The sequence below is a fragment of the Artibeus jamaicensis genome, unplaced genomic scaffold (genome assembly GCF_021234435.1).
Source record: "Artibeus jamaicensis isolate MK-2021 breed Jamaican fruit bat unplaced genomic scaffold, CSHL_Jam_final contig_1998, whole genome shotgun sequence".
Lineage (NCBI taxonomy): Eukaryota > Metazoa > Chordata > Mammalia > Chiroptera > Phyllostomidae > Artibeus > Artibeus jamaicensis.
Genome location: NW_026521407.1, coordinates 14,050,413 through 14,070,997, shown reverse-complemented (window position 1 = coordinate 14,070,997; position 20,585 = coordinate 14,050,413). Strand labels below are relative to the sequence as shown.

General features: G+C 47.1%; 1 protein-coding gene across 1 annotated transcript in view; it reads right to left on the bottom strand.

Annotated features, from left to right (window-relative positions):
* ITGB3 (integrin subunit beta 3) overlaps positions 1–20,585 on the bottom strand; it is a 45,639-nt gene that overhangs the window by 23,929 nt on the left and 1,125 nt on the right. The window contains exon 2 of the mRNA XM_037163685.2: positions 8,979–9,064. Coding sequence (XP_037019580.2) covers positions 8,979–9,064 — 86 coding nt within the window. The remainder of the gene's footprint in view (positions 1–8,978; positions 9,065–20,585) is intronic.

The following is a 20,585-nucleotide window of genomic DNA, read 5'->3' as shown; positions in this document are numbered from 1 at the left end:
CCCTGTAAATTGTTTGTTATTTCAATTCCTGTATCCCTTATTTCTGACTTGATCTTTTTTATGCTCTTGAGGTTCTAAGTTCCTTGAGCATCCTTATAACCAGTGTCTTGAACTCTGCATCTTATTGATTGCTTATCTCCATTTTGTTTAGCTCTTTTTCTGGAGTTTTGATCTGTTTTTTTCATTTGGGCCGTGTTTCTTTGTCTCCTCATTTGGGCAGCTTCCCTGTGTTTGTTTCTATGTATTAGGTAGAGCTGCTTCGACTCTGTGTCTTGGTAGTGTGGCCTAATGTAGTAGGTTTCTTGCAGGATCCAGTGGCACAGGCTCCCCTATCGCCCAAGCTGGGTACTCCAGGTGCCCCCTTCATGTGGGCTGAGTACATCCTCCTCTTGTAGTTGAGTCTTGGTTGCTGTTGGCAGATCAATGGGAGGGATTCACCCAGGCCAGTCAGCTGTAAGGATTGCATATGACCATTTACCACCAACCTCCACCCTCCTTAGAGGATCAACTGTGGAGGGACAGGGTGTTGGTGCTCCGATGTGGTCTATAGCTGTCCACCGGGTGTGCTAGCCCTTGGGTTTCTGGGTGGAGCAGAGCAAAGTCAGCCCCCACCTGTGTTTTGCCTGGGGCCACCCTGCCTGAGCTGCACAGCAATCTGAGATGGCTGCTACTTGTGCTGGGCTTGGAGATTCCCAGGGGAAGCAAAGCTGTGAATCTAGACTGGCTGCTGCTCTGGCAGGGTGTGGGGTCCACTGAGGCCAGCTGTTGCTTGTTTGAGAGGATTAGGGAAGGTGTGAAGTGTGAGCTAAAACCAGCCATTCATATGGAAAAGTGCTTGGGTGGGGCAGAGTCTCTGGGGATCTCCAAGGCAGTTCAAACAGTGTTAGCCAGGTTGCTGGAGTCTCAGCTGTGGCACCAGGTTGCCAGCTGCATGGGGGCAGGGTTTAGAAAAGGGACAATGGCCTCTGCTCATCTTGATGCCAGACACTTTAGCTCCTCCTTTGATGCCACTGGTGCCTTTCAAGCTGCTGCCCTGGTGCTGGAACTCAGAGGGGGTGAGTCTGCGTAGTTGACAGTGTATGTGGGTTCTTTAAGAGGAACTCCTTGGGGCGCCAGGAGTTTCTTCCATCGACTCAATCCCTGCTGGTTTTTGGAGCCAGAAGTTGTGGGGACTTACCTTCCTGACACTGGAACCCTGGGCTGAGGAGCCTGGTTCAGGGTTGGGACTCCTCACTCCCGAGATTTCCATCCCAAATTTTTATACACCACACATGAGTGAGGAACAAGTCCATTCTGCATCTGCCCCTCTTCCCAGTCTGGAGGGATGTGGTTCCTTTAATTCTGTACTTGTCAGACTTCTATTTGACTCAATTTTTGATGGTTCTGAGTGATAGTTGTTCTATATTTAGTTATAAATTTGAAGTGGTTGTGCAAAGAGGTGAGCCATACCTGCCTACGATGCCATTTTGACCAGAAGTCCATACTGTTTTTCAAAGTCTGAAGTACAACCCACTTTGGGTCCCCAAAAGCAATGTAATGGATCTCAACCATCTATCAAATAGAATGGAATAGAATAGAATAGAATAGAATAGAATAGAATAGAATAGAATAGAGTAGAATAGAATACAATAGAATACAATAGAATGTATCGAAGTATATAAACAGTAAAACTAAGTATTGTTTTGTGAAACATTATATATTGGGGTTTGGAGTATAATATATAATATATGATACACAATGTATTTCTTTCTGGAGGTCAGGGTCAAAACAGTTCAGAAGCCAGTGTGTAAAGACAATGGCTAGGACATGAGATCCCTGAGGGCAGAGTCTGCTACCTTTCTATTCCCAGCACCCCACCCAGGACTTGACACAGAGGGATGGGAAGAGAAGTACAGGGCAGCAGCAGGGAGTAGGGGCCAAGTGTACAAGAATAGACTGGCTGAGGCTACGTCTCAGCATTGCCTCTTACTAGCCTCTTATGAGCCAGTTGCTAGTGTGAGTCACCTAAAGTCTCCTCAGAGACTTTGTTTCCTCAGCTATAACGTGAACATAATAATAGCCCCAGCTTCCCAAGGATGTTCTGCAGGACTGAGTAAGATCATGCATGTAAAACACATAGCCTGCCTCAGAGTAAGTATTCACTGAATGTTAGCTATTATTACGAAATGCTCTATAAATAATTTTTGGATAAATCAATCATGAATGTTTCACAAGCTTGGGCAAACCCCATGATGCTGGGCCACTGACCAGAGCCTATGCTATCACTTTAAGCCTCCTCCCTCATGCTGGACAGAGAGCCAACTGAGCACCCTTCCAAACCCTGGCATGTCTCCCACAACCCCCTGGAGCTCTGTGTGTGTTCACACCCGAGTATGAATGGGGGACATCTGCACGGGGAAGAATACGGAAAATCAGGAGCTGGGTTCAACCCTGGGTCTGCCACTAACTAGGCATGTGCCTTCAAAGAGTCACTTCACTCCTGTTAGCCTCGCTTGCCTCACCTATTAGACAGCGTGGTGTTTTCAGTCCCTTCCTGCTCCGACATTCAGCAAATTTAGCCAGCACTGTGTGGGCACAAGTCAACGAGGGCTCCTTGCCAGGTTCGGGGGACTGGCGGGAAAGCTGGAAAACCCCACCCTGGACCTATTTCGCAATATCTAGGCTTCCGGCCCTCAAACCACCACCCACCTCCACCCACCCCCTCTCACAACCACTTGCAGAAGTCAGCTGAAGAAGCCATGCCAACACCCCAGAACAACTAGTGTTAACCGTTATTGAGCATTTAATGCATGGCAGGCACTGTGATAAGCACTTTGCGTGGGTTACGGCAATCTTCATGGTTACCGTTCTGTAATGCTGGAATGACTACCAGCATTCCTCACTTCTAAGTGAGAAACCTGAGGCTGGGGGGCTTCACAAATGAGGAACCCAATCTTACAGGCAAGAAACCTAAGGCTTGGAAAAGTTAAGGTACTTGCCCAAAGCTACAGAGCTAGAAAGGGGCAGAAGTGAGATGCTAATTAGATTGTCTGGCTGCAATTATCCTCACAAAATGATTAAGTTGCACTATGTTCTGCATAGAGTGAGAATCAAGGCAGAGAAGCAGAATGTGGAAGTGAGGGGCCTGGGAGGGACCACATCTGAGAATGCCCCAGGCGGGGAACAGAATGCAAGATGGGGATGAGGGGGGCCTGGGAAGGCTAGATAACGTCCTGCCTCCTCAGGCTCCTTAGGTGACTGTAGTCATATTTCCAGGAGAGGGGTTGGGCCGCAAGGGGCTAACCCTGTTTTAAAAATTAGAAGTCTGTCCCTGGTCAGGTAGCTCAGTTGGTTAGAGTCTCATCCAAATATGCCAAGGTTGCAGGTTCGGTCCAGGTCAGGGCACATACAAGAAACAACCAATGAAGGCATAAATAAGTGGAACAACAAACTGATGTTTCTCTCTCTCTCTCTCTCTCTCTCTCAAAAATCAATAAATTTAAAAAAATTAAAAATCAGGACTCTGTAGCCCAAAGCCCCTTGCAACGCTCAAGGTCCCTGTCTCCTGCCCAGTCCTCCTGTGATAGGCTGGACAGCTTCCTGACATGAAGGGGAAGGTGAACAACGTCAGAGGGCTGAATGTCCAAGTCCACACAGAAGTCCTGTGCTAAACCTGAGACCCCAAGGTGATGGGATTAGGATGTGTATCTCGAGAGATGATTAGGTCGTGAGGCGGAGCCCTCTTGAATGGGATTAGTGCCCTTACAGACAAGCCCCAGAGAACTGCCTGGACTCTTCTGCCATGAGAGTACAGAGCAAGAAGATGGCCATCTGTGACGCAGACAGTGCCTTGATCTTGGACCACAACTGTAAGAAATAAATGCTTGTTGTGAAGCCACCTAGTCTGCGGTATGTTTGTTCTATCAGCCTGAATGGACTAAGACAAATGGCCCGAGGACCACCCTGGCCCAAGCAAAAGGTGCAGAGAGCTTTTGGAAGCCAGTAGGTTCCTTCTTTCTCTCTCAGCTTCCCGGGCGTGCGGTGGAGGAGTATCAGTAATGGGAAACAGCGGGTCAGACCCAACCTCCCTGACTCAGAAGATTCCAACAGGGACAGCACAGATCCTCCAAACCTCCGAGAGAAATGAGGATCGCCCTCAGCACCCAACTCTGGCCCTGGACAGAATGACACAGGGCGGGAAGCGCGAGCACTTTGCATTTTTGTGCCCAAACTCCTGTTACTGGCCCTGCCCATCCCTCCCGAAGCTTCTCCCTCAGGGAGCAGTCTCTCTTTTGCTCAGAAAACTCCCTACCTTATCCCTGGCTCCATTTGCTCATGAGCCCCAGGGAGAAACCTTTCCAAAAAAGGCAATGATTGTGTAGAACAAGATACACCAAGGAGCTGAGCCTTTCCAGGACTAAGGCAGATGCTGAGGGAGAAAGGCAAGGGCAAGGCCAGGACACGGAATGAGAACAGCAAGGCCATCCTGCATCTTCAAGCTGCCTCAGCCAAGACAGAGAAGGTTTGGAGTTTGGGGGAGGGGGGTTCTCAAATCCATTTTCTAATGCGAGAATTTCTATTAGAAGAAAGTTTGAAGTGCTAAGCCTTGCTGACAGTCCTTATAGTTTGTTTATGAATTTCCTTAGAAATATAAACGCTAACAAACAAAAGCTGTCTCCATCCCTCCCTTTGTGGTCGCTGGCATCAGAGATCAGGAACGTAGCAGGCCTGACCCTCAGCCAAGCTCGCCCCGAAAGCCTCCTGTCCCAGAAGAATACCAACGCAGTGACCTCAGCACACTCGGGCAACATTCCTTCTCTTAATAATGCGGGCTGAGTAGGTAGGAAGAATGTCTCCAGGTTACTCAGAGAGGAACTAGAGGGAGGGGGGAGGAATATTAGAGTCCCAGTGCCCAGTGAAACAGGATGTTACACAAAAAGGGCAAAAATAACCAAGACCCAGGGAAAGGCTGAAGCGGAGAGGTGGGAGGTTCCGGCCGAGTGCCCTGTGAGCTGACTGCCTCCCGCTCCTGGGAGAGTGACACGCCCTCTCACTCCCATTCTCCATTCATCCCATTCTGGAAATTGGGAAAGTACAGCGTGAATAAGGGTCATTTTCCACCTAACTCACAGGGTCACTTGGGATAAAATAAGCCTGGGAATGTGAAATATTTTAAAAATATAAAAATCTCAACCTAAGTCAAATATATTCAAATACTTTTGATATGATAGAAACAAATAAATGCAAATAAAAGGTGATTCTTTTCTTTTTCTTTCTTTCTTTTTCTTAATCCTCATTCGAGGATACCTTTATTGATTTTTTAGAGAGAGAGGAAGCCAGGGAGCGAGAGAAACATCGATCGGTTGCTTCCTGTAGGAGGCCCAACCAGGGGTAGAGCCAAAAACCTTCGGGTTTATGGGATGACGCTCCCACCAGCCCAGCCACCCGCCAGGGCAGAAGGTGACTCTTCCCTACTCCTACCCCATCATGCCACCCTCTGTTCTTGGAGGACAAAGCATAGTATGTCCTGGTCCTTACTTCTTTCCCCAGGGAGCTATTAAACACCCCCCAACCCAAACGAATCAACACTGTTCTCTAGACTGATGTCCAGTGACAAGAAAACACTAGAATGTACAAAGAAAGAAATGTGAAGGAGACAGAAAGGAGGAGAGGAAAAGGAAACCATTTTAGTTCATGGCTATTAGTATCCACACCCTATTGTTTACAGAGGGGGGAACACTTTTTTAAAAGTATATTTTATTGATTATGCTATTACAGTTGTCCCAGCTCCCCCCCCTTCACTCCCCTCCACCCAGCACATGGAACACTTTTCATATTATATATTTTCTTGCAATAACAAGTTAGAGCAAAACTCTCAAAATGAACATTTATCCTCCAGGTTAAAAACAAAAAAAAGGTAGAAAGAAAAAGGAAAGCAGCAGAGAAGTAAGCACGAAGTCATGTTAGAAACTAAAAAGGAATTAAATAGTGGCCTAAGCCCTCCCCTGCAGAGGCAGAGAAGAAAATGAGAAGTAATCCCTGTAGGAGTCTTCGCCTTTCTGGCCCAAATCCCTTCGTCTCTTCATCCGTGGAGGTCAAGTAGAGTGTGAGCTGGCCTACCTTCTGATGTGCCCTCAAGGTGACATAAAAATTCCTAGCATTTCCCTCCACCTTAGGGTTGTCAAATTTAGCAAGTACTTGGAACAGTCTTACACTAAAAATTATTCGTTGTTTAATTAAAATTTAACTGGGTGTCCTGTATTTTATCGGGCAACTTTAACTCCGCCACCATCCACCATGACCTCAATGATCAGCCCTATCAATTAGCAAGATTTGCCAAACTTGCTATCATAACAACCCATTCTGACGCAATAGGTACAGGGTTCATCCTGGGAACCTTTATATTTAACAAATATCTGAGGTGATTCTCACCATTGGACAAGTTTGGGAAGGTTTAGATTCCAATATGGCGCCAGTGAGGCCAAGACCATAAGCTGAATCTCTGTGTGAGGTGGGCTTCTTCACTAGACTCACAGCTCACAGACAGCACCCGCCCTAACCCGAGTCAGTATCCAACCCTCCCCAAGAGCACACCCCTTACAATGGGCCCAGAACTCTGCGCTCATCCACATTGGCTATGTTTTTCTACAACGGGGCCAATGCTTGCTATACACACCCAGAGCTGCTGTCCTCTAGGACCAAGGGAACGCTGAGCCCAACCAGTTGTTTTTCCAGAGGCTGCCAATCCTGCCGACAGCAGCCAAGGTAGGGAAGGCAGAAGGGAAGGCTCTCTAGGGTCAATTAATCAACAAATCACATTCAAAATGGCCCACACGGCTCACTTTTGGTTTTTTTAAGTCAACAGCCAAAACACTTTGAGCAGTTAAACTCAGCCTGTGCAAGGGGGGCGGGGAGAAGGAAGCCCCCAGGGGAGAAAAATAGCCACCATGCTCACTATTCCCACCTCGAGTTCCTCCCTGGCTGAAGCGTTTTCTCCTGCAAGGGGCAAATACCCTGCACCCTTCCTCCCCTCTTCTCTCTCCCTCTCCTCCCCTTCTCCCTCTTGCTCAGAGACAGTTGTAGCCATTCACTAAACCCTTGACCTCTCCCACTTTCCTGTTTATATCCCACTCTCCCAGAGAACATCTGATTGGACTTTCTTCCTCCCCTCATTGTCTGTGACCCTAATGCACCCATTTTCTCTCCGATTCCACCCCCCATTCCTTGGCCGGTCCTACTTTATGTTTTGATCCTACTCTGCACCTGCCCTGCCCTGCCCTCCCCTGGTTTCCCCTAGGGGACAAAATTCACCATCGTCATCCATAAAAAACCTGCATTTGCATCTCAAAAATCTGGTCATGAGACCTAGGGGCTTCATCTAGCCAGGTCTCAGTTACACAAATGTTTCCTGTGTAGATCAAGAGAAGCAACAGGCCAAGAATGTTTTCTTTTTCCCCAGACTCCTTGGGGCCACAGTAGTCTCCATGTTCCCTCACTTTGGGAGAAAAAGGAGGGAGGGAGATACTAGGGCTCCTCGCCTGGCCATGCCTCTGCTCCAGCCAGCTTCAGGCCATCCATCCCATAAGGGACCCTCCCCATCAGCTTTTCTTCCTCCCAGGAGTCAGCTGCAGAATTCCCACCTCCTTGTAAGAGAAGCTTAATAATATCAGGATGGTGACCAAGGGAAGGAGGATGTGGCAAATGAGAAGGGAGGAGACCATATCACACTTGAGCAGCCCACTCAGCCCAGAGGGGTGGAGAACCCTCGGGGGCGGAGGGGAAGGGCTCACCCATCCCCCTCCACACCCCCACTCCCAGCCCCAGGGAAGGTTTCATTTGCTAAATGAAGTCAATGTGGCCCAGATGTTGGGCAGCTGCCTCTGGAAGCAGTTCCCGTGCTGAACTGCACACAGGCCAAAGCAGTGTGTTGAGCTGGCCTCTGCCTCTGGCAGTCCTCTCTGCAGGCAAAAACACAGCCTCCCACTCCCACCCACCCACCCCACCCACCCCCAGCCTGCCAAGGAAGTTGCCTTTTTAGGAAACTCAGCAGATTGGGAAGAGAGGCAGACAGAGAGAATGAGGGCCTGGGTTACAGCAGTCGAAAAACTGCAGAGGGCAGGAACATGCTAACATGCTGCCGTGAGAGGGAGGGCGCTGCAGCTGGGCTGAGACACAGCCAGGCCAGGAGCTCAGGTAACCACCTGCCGAGGGCCAGGCCAGTGACTCAGCCTCAGACTGTAATCACTGGAAACTCTCCAACCACACTTGCCCATCCCCACCCCCCCACCCCCAGCCACCACCACCACCAGGCTTTGCCAGCTCCACATTCCCGTCCCAGCCACAAACACAGCCATTCCCTCAGACACACTCATTCCCTAGGGCCCCAGACACAACAAACCCTCTGCCTAGACTCAGCTAACCCTTTGCTGTCACCCTCTGATCCTTATCAAATGCCCTCATTGACACCTAGGAGAGGGAAGGAAGAAGAAAAGGAGGAGAAAGAGCAAAACTAACCCAATCATCAGAGAGGAAAAGGAAAGAGAAAAGACCCTCTGATGAAACATCCTCCCACACAAGAGCGAGATCCTCTCTGATTTGCCTTTTTAAAATTCTGGCATGTCTATAAACCAGCCTCGCCTATGTACTTATCACCCTCTCCTGCCTCTCCTTTGCAGACCCGAGGCCCTGCTTCCCCGGGGTAGCAGTGAGTAAGAAGCAAGCCAAGTGTGCTAAAAGGTGGTAATGGCTACTGTGAGTCCAGGAGGGACGACCAAATCGGCCAGAGCCGTGGGCCATTCAGTGGGACCCGGATGGCATTCCCAGCAGCATCCCCGCAACAGCTCACTTCAGCATCCATCAGTAGGAACGCCTCACCCTAGTTTTGTGCAGAAGGGACAAGGAATTTGTGTATTTAGGAGGGAGAAGCTGTCCCATGGGTCTGCACCCTCAGAAACACAGGCACAGCTGAGCAATAAGTAAGGTTAGGTGCTGCTCCTTACCTCATCCGAGCACCAGGCACACATGGGACTCACGGCCAGACACTGCTGGCAGGAGCTCACGCCTCGTGTGGTGCAGATGTTCGGCCCTGCAACAGGGAGACAGAGGCATTAGCTCCGATCTGACTTGACAAAATAACGGGCCTGCCCTGTCCTCCCCAGCTTTCCAAATGCCCAAGTTCACAGCTCTCAGATACACACAGACACACCCTAACCAGACCATGGACGTTTACCCAACACAGGCTGTTTGATAAAAAGGAGAACGAGGAAGTCTGGGAGAGACCCACCGCTGACCTCCCTCGACGAGGCCATAGGTCGGGGGTGTCAAACTCATTTCACCAGGGGCCACATCAGTCTGAGGTTGCCTTCAAAGGGCTGGATGTTATTTTAGGACTGAATAAATGTAAACTACTCTTTAACTAGGAGCAAGGAGCTCGGCGCTGCTGCCAGGTAGAAGCAAGGTGCCGGCCTGGACTTGGCCAGTGGGCCTTGTGTTTGCCACCTGTGCCACAGGTGATAGAGCAAGGCGGAGTCACCGGCCCAAGTGTCAGCTCATAACCAACGGAAAGGCTTGAATGAACAGCTGCTTTGACACCTACATTGTGCAAGTGAAAATCTGAGGTCTAGAGTAATGGCAATTTCTCCAGTTGTTCTGGGGATATATTCACAGTCACTACAAAGGGCATCCAAAGCCCTGGCGCACTAACATTAACATGCAGCCTAAATATTGGGGGGCGGGGGCGGCCATGGCAGTGTCCCCCTGGCCTGCCAGGGAAAAGCAAATCTTCTGGAACTTTATCAGACTTCCCAACACATATATCTTAGGATCCAAGCATGGAATACTCCAGGAAGAACTGCAGGAATGTTAGAAAAGGCCGACTGATAGAAGCTGGAAGAACGTGGACTTCCGGAACTGGAAAGCCCGTATTTGACGTCTGAGTGCTCTTCTTACTAGTCGGGTCGTGACCTTGGGCAAGTGAATGAACTGACGTGAAATGATAATATCTATCTCACAGGATGTGTGCATGAGTTCTGCGAGGTAAGGGAGAAGTACTTGGTAGGCTACAATATGCCACTCACACGTGGACAGTCTTCATACTGTCAGAGGACAGAGTAAAATCAGGAGGGTGAGCAGGGACAACCAGAGCGGCCAAAATAGCCTTGAAAAGCCCAGCCTGGAAGAAGACTTGAGGCATTTGCTTGGACAGAAGCCCCCTTCCTCTGCGCTTCCCCTAACTCAAGTAAACCTGGCCTCGGCCCCATGAACCCTTCACTGCTGCCTAGGAATGCCTTTTCCAATACAAGGGGCAAATGAGGAAAACCCATGTTCCCCATCATCCACTTATCCTGCATGTTCCTTTGTCTAATTTTCTAAAGTGGCCTTTTTGCCCTCCCACCACCAACTGCCACCAAGGGCAGGTTTCTGGAATGCAGTGGCTGAACTTATTGATTCATCGGAAGTCTCTCTGCCTGGGCCATGCTGATTCAATGCGCTGCTGCTCCGAGGCCACCCCTCCCTCCTGAGCATGTGGAAGGGGGTTGGGCTTCTGTTTCCAGTCATTCCTAAGGGCTGTGCCTGCGTTCCTATTCAGTCTCAGGGGTTCGGACTCCATCCTGCTGGAGAAGGAGGGATCTTCAATCAGAACTTTGTCCCTGCCAAAACCAAACATCTCCTACCACCCCTTTCCTCTCAGACAGTTTAGCCAGAGCCGGGGGAGGGGGGTGAGAAGGGGAACTGGCCCTGGTCCTCATGGGGTGATTATAAGGGTCCAACAAACCGATTTCTGTCACTCTGAGCACAAGAGCTGGCACACAGAAGGTGCTTAACAAACGCTCCTGCCATTGTGGTTGTTTTTATTATTGCTGTTTATCCGGAGTCCCGAGCTGTTTAAGACAGGTAAATGTTTCATGTTCTTTTTCCCCCTGAAGACATCATTTTATAGGACAGCTGAGGGGTGGTGAGGGCACGGGGCCAGAAAGCATCAGGCTAGGGGACAATGGTCAGTGTCAGATCTGGCTTCTAAATGGAACTAGGAATGTTGGTGTTCAAAAAAGCCAAGCCGGGAGGGATGGCCAAGCAGAGGCCAGTCAGAAACAACAGACAAGAGCGGCCGGGAAGTGTGCCTGGCAAGTAGAAGCAGGAGGCTCTGGTTTGGCACCTCAGCCCCATTCACAGGATCAGAAGAGAGACAAAGGGTGGGAAAAATGGAGAAAAAGGGAAAACAAGGAAGGGAGTTGGAACCAGTGGAGGTCGTCATGTGTCAATGAGCGTTATTGTGAGGACACACTGTCCAGTGAGACAGGATGTCAGAGTGCAGAACCAGGCCACCCTCATGAGGCCAGGAGACTTCAGGAGAGGGCTCTTGGGGGGACAGGTGTGTAGTGGGAAGAAAGGATGATAAATACGGCAGAGTCTGACACCTCTCTGACCATCTGCCAGAGCGGAGCTCTGGCCTGCCCCTGACCTTTGACTAATCACTAATTAGGTCCATGGGGACACAGGGGACTCAGGCTGTGCCTGATCTTCCTGCGCAGTCACCTGGCTGGGTGAGTCATCCAAAAACAAAACATCTCGTGCTAACTGCTGTACGGATGCGTGAGTGGTTTCTCTAGAGCAAGTTGCTAAAAAAGATTATTTTATTTTTGTTCCTTCATTCAGTGTAGCAGCAACTCAGTAACACAAGGAAGGGGAAGGAGACAGAAAGGTGGAGTTCAGGGTAACACGCATCTCCGTGCTCTAAGCAGAGAGCGCCAGTAAGCACTGCTCCAAGCAGTAGGAAATCCAAACCACGTGCAGGATGCATCCTGATTTTAGAGATTTAAAAATATTTTTTATCCCTGCCGGTATGGCTCAGTGGATTGAGCGCAGGCTTGTGAACCAAAGGGTCTCTGGTTCGATTCCCAGTCAGGGCATGTGCCTGGGTTGTGTGCCACATCCCCAGTAGGGGGCATGAGAGAGGCAACCACACATTGATGTTTCTCTCTCTTTCTCTCTCCCTTCCCCTCTCTAAAAATAAATAAATAAAATCTTTCTAAAAATGAAAAAATATTTTTAAAGCGCATCAGAACCAACTAAATGTAATATTTAATATCAGAAGGCATTTGTGTATAATTTACCTCCACCAATATTAAAATGTGTTATGGGTTAAACTATGTCTCCTCAAAAAGATATGTTGAAGTCCTAACCCCTCAGTACCTAGGTTTGTGACCTTATTTGGAAACAGAGTCCTTGGAGATGTAATCAAAATAAAATCATTAGGGTGGGCCCTAATCCAATAAGGCCAATCTCCTTATAAGAGGAAAACACTGCGTGCAGACGGGGACACAGAGGAAGAATGCCACATGATGACAGAGGCCGGGACTGCTGTGTTGCAGCTGGAGGGCAAGGAACGCCAAGGACTGCCAGCCACCAGCAGAGGACAGGAAGATGTGAGGAAGGATTCTCTCCAGTCTCGAAGGGAGCATGGCCCTGCTGACACCTTGATTTCTAGGCTCCGGAGAGAATAAATTTCTGTTGTCTTAAGCTCCCCTGGTTATGGCAGCCCTAAGAACTTAATGCAAAATGGATGTGCATTTCCATGGCACATATGACATGATTTTGAGGAACATGGCCCTGAAATACGCTGCATAACTGAGAAAAGCCAGCCTGGAATGAAAGCTTCGCTATGGTTAATCCATCTGTGGACAATGGAAAAGTGGCTAGTTTTACACTTTTATACACATGTATATAAATGGTGTCAGGGTTCATTTATCCACTTGACAACTCTTTATTGAGCACCTAACTGTGCCCAGCACTCTCCCAGGCACTGGAGACACATTGGGGACCTAAACAAACCTCCTGCTCTCGTGGAGCTTAAATTTTAACAAGGAAGATGAAAACCAAAACATACGCCACCAAAGTACTGTTTCGAAAAGCGCAGGGACAGACCCCACCAATGCCACCGTTTGAGAATAGAGCAGCATAAAGGAATGGTGGCACTGAGAGGGACAGTCTCCTTTAGAGAAAGGGGTCAGGAAAGACCTCTCTGAAAATGACATAGAGAAGGAAGTCATGGGAAAAGCTAGGGGAGAAGATTGCAGAAAAGAGCATGACAAGAGCTAGATGGACCACAACCTCCTAAAGAAAAAGTAGAAAGAGAGGGGAAAGAGAAGAGAGACAGCAAAGGGGTTGGAGGCGCAGTCAGGGACCATTAGTAACACCAGGCCACTGTTGCCATAGTAGGGAGGATGGTGTTCACTCTGAGGAACGTGGTGGGAAGCTGCAGGAGGAATCTGAGCAGAAGCGAGCAGAAAAAAGATCATCCTAACTATTGAGCGGGGGCAAGACCAGAAAAAGACCAAATAGAAAGCTATTATGATAATCCAGGCAACAGAGGATCTGGATGATAGTGGTGTCGATAGTGTGGTCAGACCCCAGATATGTGTGGGGACTCGCTGATGAATGGCCTGTGGGGCATGATGGAAAGATGGGAAGGATTTTGCCCTGAGCAAGTAAATCCCCTTGGACAAAGTTCAGATGTTTTGATCACTGGTTATACCCTTTCACTGACCCTTCAACCAGTAGACCCTGCCCTTGTAAGCGAAGCCAGATCATGTCTGGTCACCATCTTCAACTGGATTAATTAGAGAGCCATGCTCTGAACACTCCACAAAGCCTGTCCTCAGGTAGAGTCCTGTCTTCTGTATGGTTGTGATAACACCAGTCCCTGGGAAACACTGTAAGGGCAGAGGTCGTAAACAATGAACACACTCATGTCTGTAACGGTGGGAGTGCTGGGCACAGCATACAGACCCTGGCAAGCAGGACAGGTCTAAAGCCCCCGGGCAGCTGCTTCCTCTTCCTCATGCTACCAAATATGGGCGGAATGCTTATTGCATGAGTTGTTCAGTCTGAATGCAATAACATATGTGAAAGAACCATCCATCATAGATACTCAATACGTGTTGGTTTCTTCCCTCCTTACCTTCATTGTAATCACTTCCTGCACTAGAAATGCCCATCCCACTCCCCTCTATCTCAGGGTCAGATGAGACAGAGCCCTTTGTCCATAATAGGATATAGTGAAGAACTCACTGGTCAGGAGACAGGAGCCCCCAGGGACAGACCCCACCAATGCCACTGAACTATGGTCACTTCCCCTTGCAGCGCCTCCCTTTCTGCTTCTCAGTAAAACAAATGTTGAATTAGATGACTTTCAAGGTGCTGCCAGCCCTGAAAGTTTATATTCCAACCAGAAAGCATCAATAGGGCGACCCCTACTCTCGAAAGGCTAGCCTCCCAGGGCCGAAGACCCCTCAAACAATGAATAAGGGTCCATTTCTTCCTACTGGCCTGATAGATTTTTTCTTTTTTTCAACTACGGTTTACATTCACTATTATTCTGTATTAGTTCCAGGTGTATGGCATAGTGGTTAGACAATCATACTTTATAAAGTATTCCCCTGATGTCTCCAGTACCCACCTGGCACCACACATAGTTATTACAGTGTTATTGACTGTATTTCCGATGCTGTCCTTTACATCCCTGTGACTGTGCTGTAACTGCCAATCTGTACTTCTCAATTCCCTCACCTTTTTCACCCAGCTCCCCTGACATCCTTCCCCTCCGGCAACCAGCAGTCTGTTCTCTGTATCCATGAGTCTGTTTCTGGTTTTTTGTTTTTTGTTTTTAATTTACTTATATTGTTCTTTAGATTCCATATGTAAATGAAATCCTATAGTATTTGTCTTTTTTGGATTAGTGTTTTGGGTTTCTTCACATATACACCCATAAGTAGAAACACTGAGTCATAAGGCAGTTCCATCTTTAATTTTTTGAGGACTCTCCATACTGGTTTCCAGAGTGGCTGCACCAATCTACATTAAGGTTCCTTTTTCTCCACATCCTCAGTGGCCAAACTGATATTTGATTCAAACACTGCATCTCAAGTTCTGGAAAATTTTATCGGTACAGGCCCCACCTCCCATCTGATTCAGTGAGTGCAGAAAGGCAAGCCTGTACCAAGCTCTGCTTGCAGCCCAGCCCCGAGGCGCCCTGTTAGTGACCTCCTTGGTCACCAACAGCCGTGCAGTTCCGCTGCTCTCCCTCCTCCAGCTCATGCCTTGTGGATACAGACAGCTGTCGCCAGTCCTCCCTGCCAACCTGGTAAATTGGTCGCACCATTTGGGAAAACCTATTAAAACTGAAATTTAAAATATCCACGTCCTTTGACCCCACAGCTTCAGTTCAAGAAGTTCATCCTGTAGAAACACCTGAACAAAGGGGCGTCATGATGAACAGGGCTACCACCTGCGCTTTTATTTGTAGTCTCAGGTAACTGGGGATGATCCCGATGTCTGCCTACAGGGAACTGGTTAAGAAAGTTTAATCTATCTATATGACTATTCCTTCTGGTTAGAGCTGTAGCTCTTGGGATGAATAATGGGAAGCCATAAACTGACATAAAAAGATGTCTGTGTACATTATTAAGCGGCAATGATCCTATCATGGGTGATTCTGCTTGAGAAATAAGTAATGATAAATAACTATCGTATTTTGCCATGCACTTTTTTGCCCAAATTTTAGAGAGAAAAATAAGGATGTGCATTATACATGGGTAGTACCTGAAATACCTTGTATCTGTTCTTGTGTTTTGTAATTATTTGTTACATAAAATTTCTTATACCATAATATGGTCAAATAAATGCAAAATAAATGCTAAAATTCTGCCCTGGCAGTTGCGGCTCAGTGGATTGAGTGCCAGCCTGCAAACCAAAGGGTTGTAGGTTCAATTCTCATTCAGGGCACACACCTGGGTTATGGGTCAGGTTCCCAGTAGGGGGTGCACAACAGGCAACCACACACTGATCTTTCTCTCCCTCTCTTTCTCCCTCACTTCCCCTCTCTCTAAAAATAAATAAATAAAATCTTTAAAAAACTAAATGTCAAGATTCCTTTATAATACCAAAAAATATCTAAATGTAAATAAATAAAAATTGAATTAAAAAATTAAAAGTTTTTTCCTGAAAGTTTGGGCCAAAAACATGGGTACGCATTATATACAGCAAAACATGTGTGTGTGTGTGTGTGTGTGTGTGTGTGTGTGTGTATAAAATCTCCAAGAATTCCATTAGCAAAGAGATTTTGCGTTGACTACATGGACCTTTACAGTGGCTACTAAATGTGCCTTTTGCTAAACTTCTGGAGCTGTCTTCTAGGATGAAGTTTTTCAAGCATGTTTTTAGCTGCAGATCTTCCTTTTTTCCCTCCAAAAATCCTTCCATGTAATTTCATGTTATTAATCAGTTAAAGGAAAACTTCTCCAGCGGACGGTGGGGAGGGGCAGGAGCAAACCAAAATCTCTCCTTTCATCTCCTCCGCCCACTGTCAGGCCCTGAGACACCAAGAGACTGAGGCCCAGAGGTAACGTGACTTGTTCAAAGTCAACCAGCAAATTGATGGACAAGCCTGCAGAGCCACGAATCAGATACAAGCTTCTCAATTCCAGACACACAGTTCTTTTCACACTGTTGTTTTTTTTCTATATGAAAGGAAGTGGCTTTTGTATGTTTAAAAAATGTTATACAAATTTAAATAATACACATATGCATGTGAATTATATGTGCAGGAGAGATCTGAATAGAACCCCCCTGTCCCAGCAATAGTGGACGCAAGGGAGGAACAGCTTCATAGGGGAACCAGCCGTTTCACTCTCCGACGTTTGCCTTTCTCACAACGAGCACATATCATCTCACTCTCTCCTCGAATGTCCGAATGTCTTTACTAACTGAACTGAGAAATGCTGAGAGGAAGGGGCAGTGGTCTTTGTGTGGGAACACGACAGAAAGCAGAAGACTTACGATGGGATTTTTTTTTTAAAGGTAGAATAGCCCCAGGTTTACTTAACAGCTTTTGGTTCCAAGGATTAGGACTTACCATATTTGGTCACAAACTGTCCATTACTTTTAGGACCAAAAAAAAAAAAAAGTGCTGGTTGCTGTAAAACTTCCTCCAATATCCTGAAGATATTACTACTTAGCACTTGGGAAATCTAATAGCTTAAACTACATGGCCCTGATGCATCTATCTAATTAGAAAACTTAGAAACTGGAAGTTGGATTCGGGTTTAATGGATGTAGCCCTCTTTGGAAGCACCCTTTCAGGTCAACTAACTCAACACCTGAGGAAGATGGAGTAACCTTGGGTGACCTCTTAGACTTCTGACATGTACTAACAACAAGGAATCTCAAATGTTTCACACTAAGTGCAAGAAGCCAGACTCAGAAGGCTACGTACTGTGTGACTTCATTTATGTGACATGCTGCAAATGGCAGAATTGGAAGGACAGGAAACGGATCTGTAGTTTCCAGGAACTAAAGATGGGAAAAGAGAAACGGATGACAAAGGAGCTCCAGGGAACTGCTTAGGGCGATGGAAATATTCAGTATCTTGATTATGGTGATGGTTATTTGAATGCATGCATTTGTCAAAATTCATAGGACTATCCACCTAAAAAATCACTTTTACTGTATGTAAATTATGCCTCAATAAACTTAACTTTAAAAAAATGTTCCTGGAGAGACTGTGTGCATGGAGAGAAAGGCAGATTTTATCAACTGTTTTGCTGGAGAGTTGCACATTTAAATAAATACCAGTATTTTACCCAGGGAGAATAGGCAGTGTGATTTCCCTGCTCCCACCTGCATTTCCACATGTGACCTGAGCTCCATCAGGCCTGGTGATCTTCCCGCAGGAGGGGTCAGGGTTCAGGAGATGGGAAAAGGGGAGACGGGGTGAAGGAGATGACAGGCAGCAGAGGGGGTTGGATCAACTCAAGTGGTTTATCCCTGAAGCTGCTCAGTCATTCCCCCAGTTAATTATCTGTCTGCTGATTCATGAGTTGCGGCTCCTGTGGGCATGCTTCCTCACTATTCCTGCCAGCAAGGGCAGCAGGGTTCTTAGAGCTGGGAGGGGATGATAACCAGAGATCCTGAGTGGGGTGGGGAGTTTCAGAGGAGGAATTTCTACTAGGAAATTCCAGAGTCATATCCAGACTCCCCCTCCTTGCTGTTGCCTCCTGGCCCCATCGTATGCTGTCCCCAGGTGACCTCTGCCACTTGCACTCACAATTTTGAGGGGGATAAAGGAGAACGCTGCTCTCCTGTTTGTCTCCTCCAAGAAAGGGGGGTGGCAGACACTTCAGAGAGGTCCCCTGACTTTCTGGCACCCTCAGATCAGAGGTCTAAATGGTGCAATTAGTGCACAGGTCTGAATTCCCGAAGAATTCATGGTCTCGGCTGTGTTCTATCCTCCAGAATGCCCAGATGGGGCACTTGAGGACCTTCTGTGAATGAAGGCCCTACTGTGAAACTCAGTAGATATTCCACTACTGAGTTTCTTAAAGCGAAGCACATCACCTCTACATGCCTTTTCCTAGCAGTCCATAGGTATTTATGTCACCACTTACATGCCCAGCACTGAGCACAGAATGCTGACCAAATAACCATGTCCTTCTCCTCACAGAATCTGAAATCTGGTCGATGTCTTTTGCCTTCCCCTTTAGCCAGAGACAGGATTTAAAGTTTGCTCATGGACAAAGCAAATGTATAAGCCTCTCTCCTCCTTAGCCTGTTCTGTGGGTTTTTGATGGGTCACAGTGGCTGAGACATGCCAAGCCACTGAGAGGGAATGGTTGAAATCAGAAGTGGCTCCCTGTTACACAGCTGTGGGAAAAGAGACCCCCCTTGGTTTCATCCTGGGAGCCTGGATTGCACACACTCATGACGCAGCGACAGCTCTTGCCTCCCGTGCATTGAAGCTACCAGGGATAGCAAGAATAATGACAACAGTAGTTGCCATTTACTGAATAGTTATTGTGTGCCTTTATCTCATTTAATTAGCATAATCATAGGAGTATAGTTTTCTTCACTTTACAGAAGAGGAAACTGAGAACTCAAGAGATTAAATAACTTGCCCAAGGTCCCACTGCCAATGAGTTAAAATCCAGAATCAAACCCACATTGGACTGGCTTTGAGCCATAGCAGCTCTTTTCCCAGTCAACAAGCTTTCTGCCCATGTCTTTCAGGCCCAGAGGGCTGCTGCAGAGAACTCAGGTGTTGAGTTTCTGAAATACAAACTCAGGAAGAGAAATCAGCATCTCAGCTCAGAACTAATCAACTTAGATGGTAAGAGCAAACAAAACTCCTTACCCAATTAGGTCCTAGGTGAGAATAAAGACCTACATATTTAGAAGGCACAAAACCCAATACTTCTGGAGTGATGCTAATAAGATCACCTATGTGCATAAATCCCCAAACTCAATTCTACCCTCAACCAACTTCTCTTCTCCCCATTCCAGACTCTACTATTCTGGGACAGTGTCTCACTGCCATCCATACCCAGCCCTTTCTTTATCCTTTCAACACTGTGTGTCCCAACATAACTCTCCGACTCTCATACTACCACCTGCTTCCTCAGGGGTCTGATAACACCAACACTGGCATGGGGGGGTGTTAAATACAGAAGGTCTGCTTGTACTGGGAGCTCCTTACTCCAGAAGTCCAGCTCTAGCGCCCATGATCTTAAACAATACTCCACCCTGCCTCTTGGAGGGGCCCTGACGACTAGCTCAGCACAACCATCACCCCTGCTGAAATCACGCGTCTGTGGACAGATCTCCTACCAGATACTGAATGCAAACTTAGTTAGATGTGTCGGTGCAGCAGAATCCTACATGGATCATGACAAGCGTGTAAGCGAGATCAACAAAAGATACTCTAAGGCTGAGGGGTGGAGAGAAAGACACCAAAATAACATACACTCTTCATCCTCACTGATACTGAGCCATGAACCACGCTAGGCTCTATCTGTTCTTACTTCATTACACTTACTTCTAAAACTGTTATATATAAATATATAAATAAATAAATAAATAAATATATATATATATATATATATATAGTAATTAGACTCAGAAATCATCCAGAAAATCAGGAAGCTGTGGATATGAAAGGAAAAGAAAACAAAAAAAATGGTTTAAGTTCACGGAGTTTATAAGAGACAGCTGAGTTGGCCTTGCGTATTTCTCCACCCGCCTATCAGCAGCAGGCAGCGTCTGAACCAAGGCTCTAACAACGCCCAGAGCAGGATGCTGGCGACTCCTATTTCTGTGCCATGGTCGTCAGGTGCTCGCTGCAGCCTAAAAAAATCAGTTGACTTATTTGAGCTTCTATCACATGGGAAGCTTCAGCAATAACAACTTCTCTGTAACTCCTGGGTCAAGATCATGGTTCACAGAATGTGGTGGTGATGTCATGGGTATATACTTCTCTCCGAACTCATTAAGTTTTATACATTAAATATGTACAGTTTTGCATGTCGATCATACCTCAGAAAAAGGGCTTTTTGAAAGAGGTATTGTTGCCTTGTCCTGTATAATCTTTTTTACACACACACATCTTGAGGGCGGTCATCGAAGTATTTCTGAATAGCTATGTTTGAAATGGACTTATCGATAAATCTTACTTTAAAAAATACTTTCTGCAGGGTCTAAATAGTTACAATGAGCACCACTTCTTTTATTACAAGTATGTAAATGAACACTTGTGCCTCCTTCGCAGGGGAAGACCC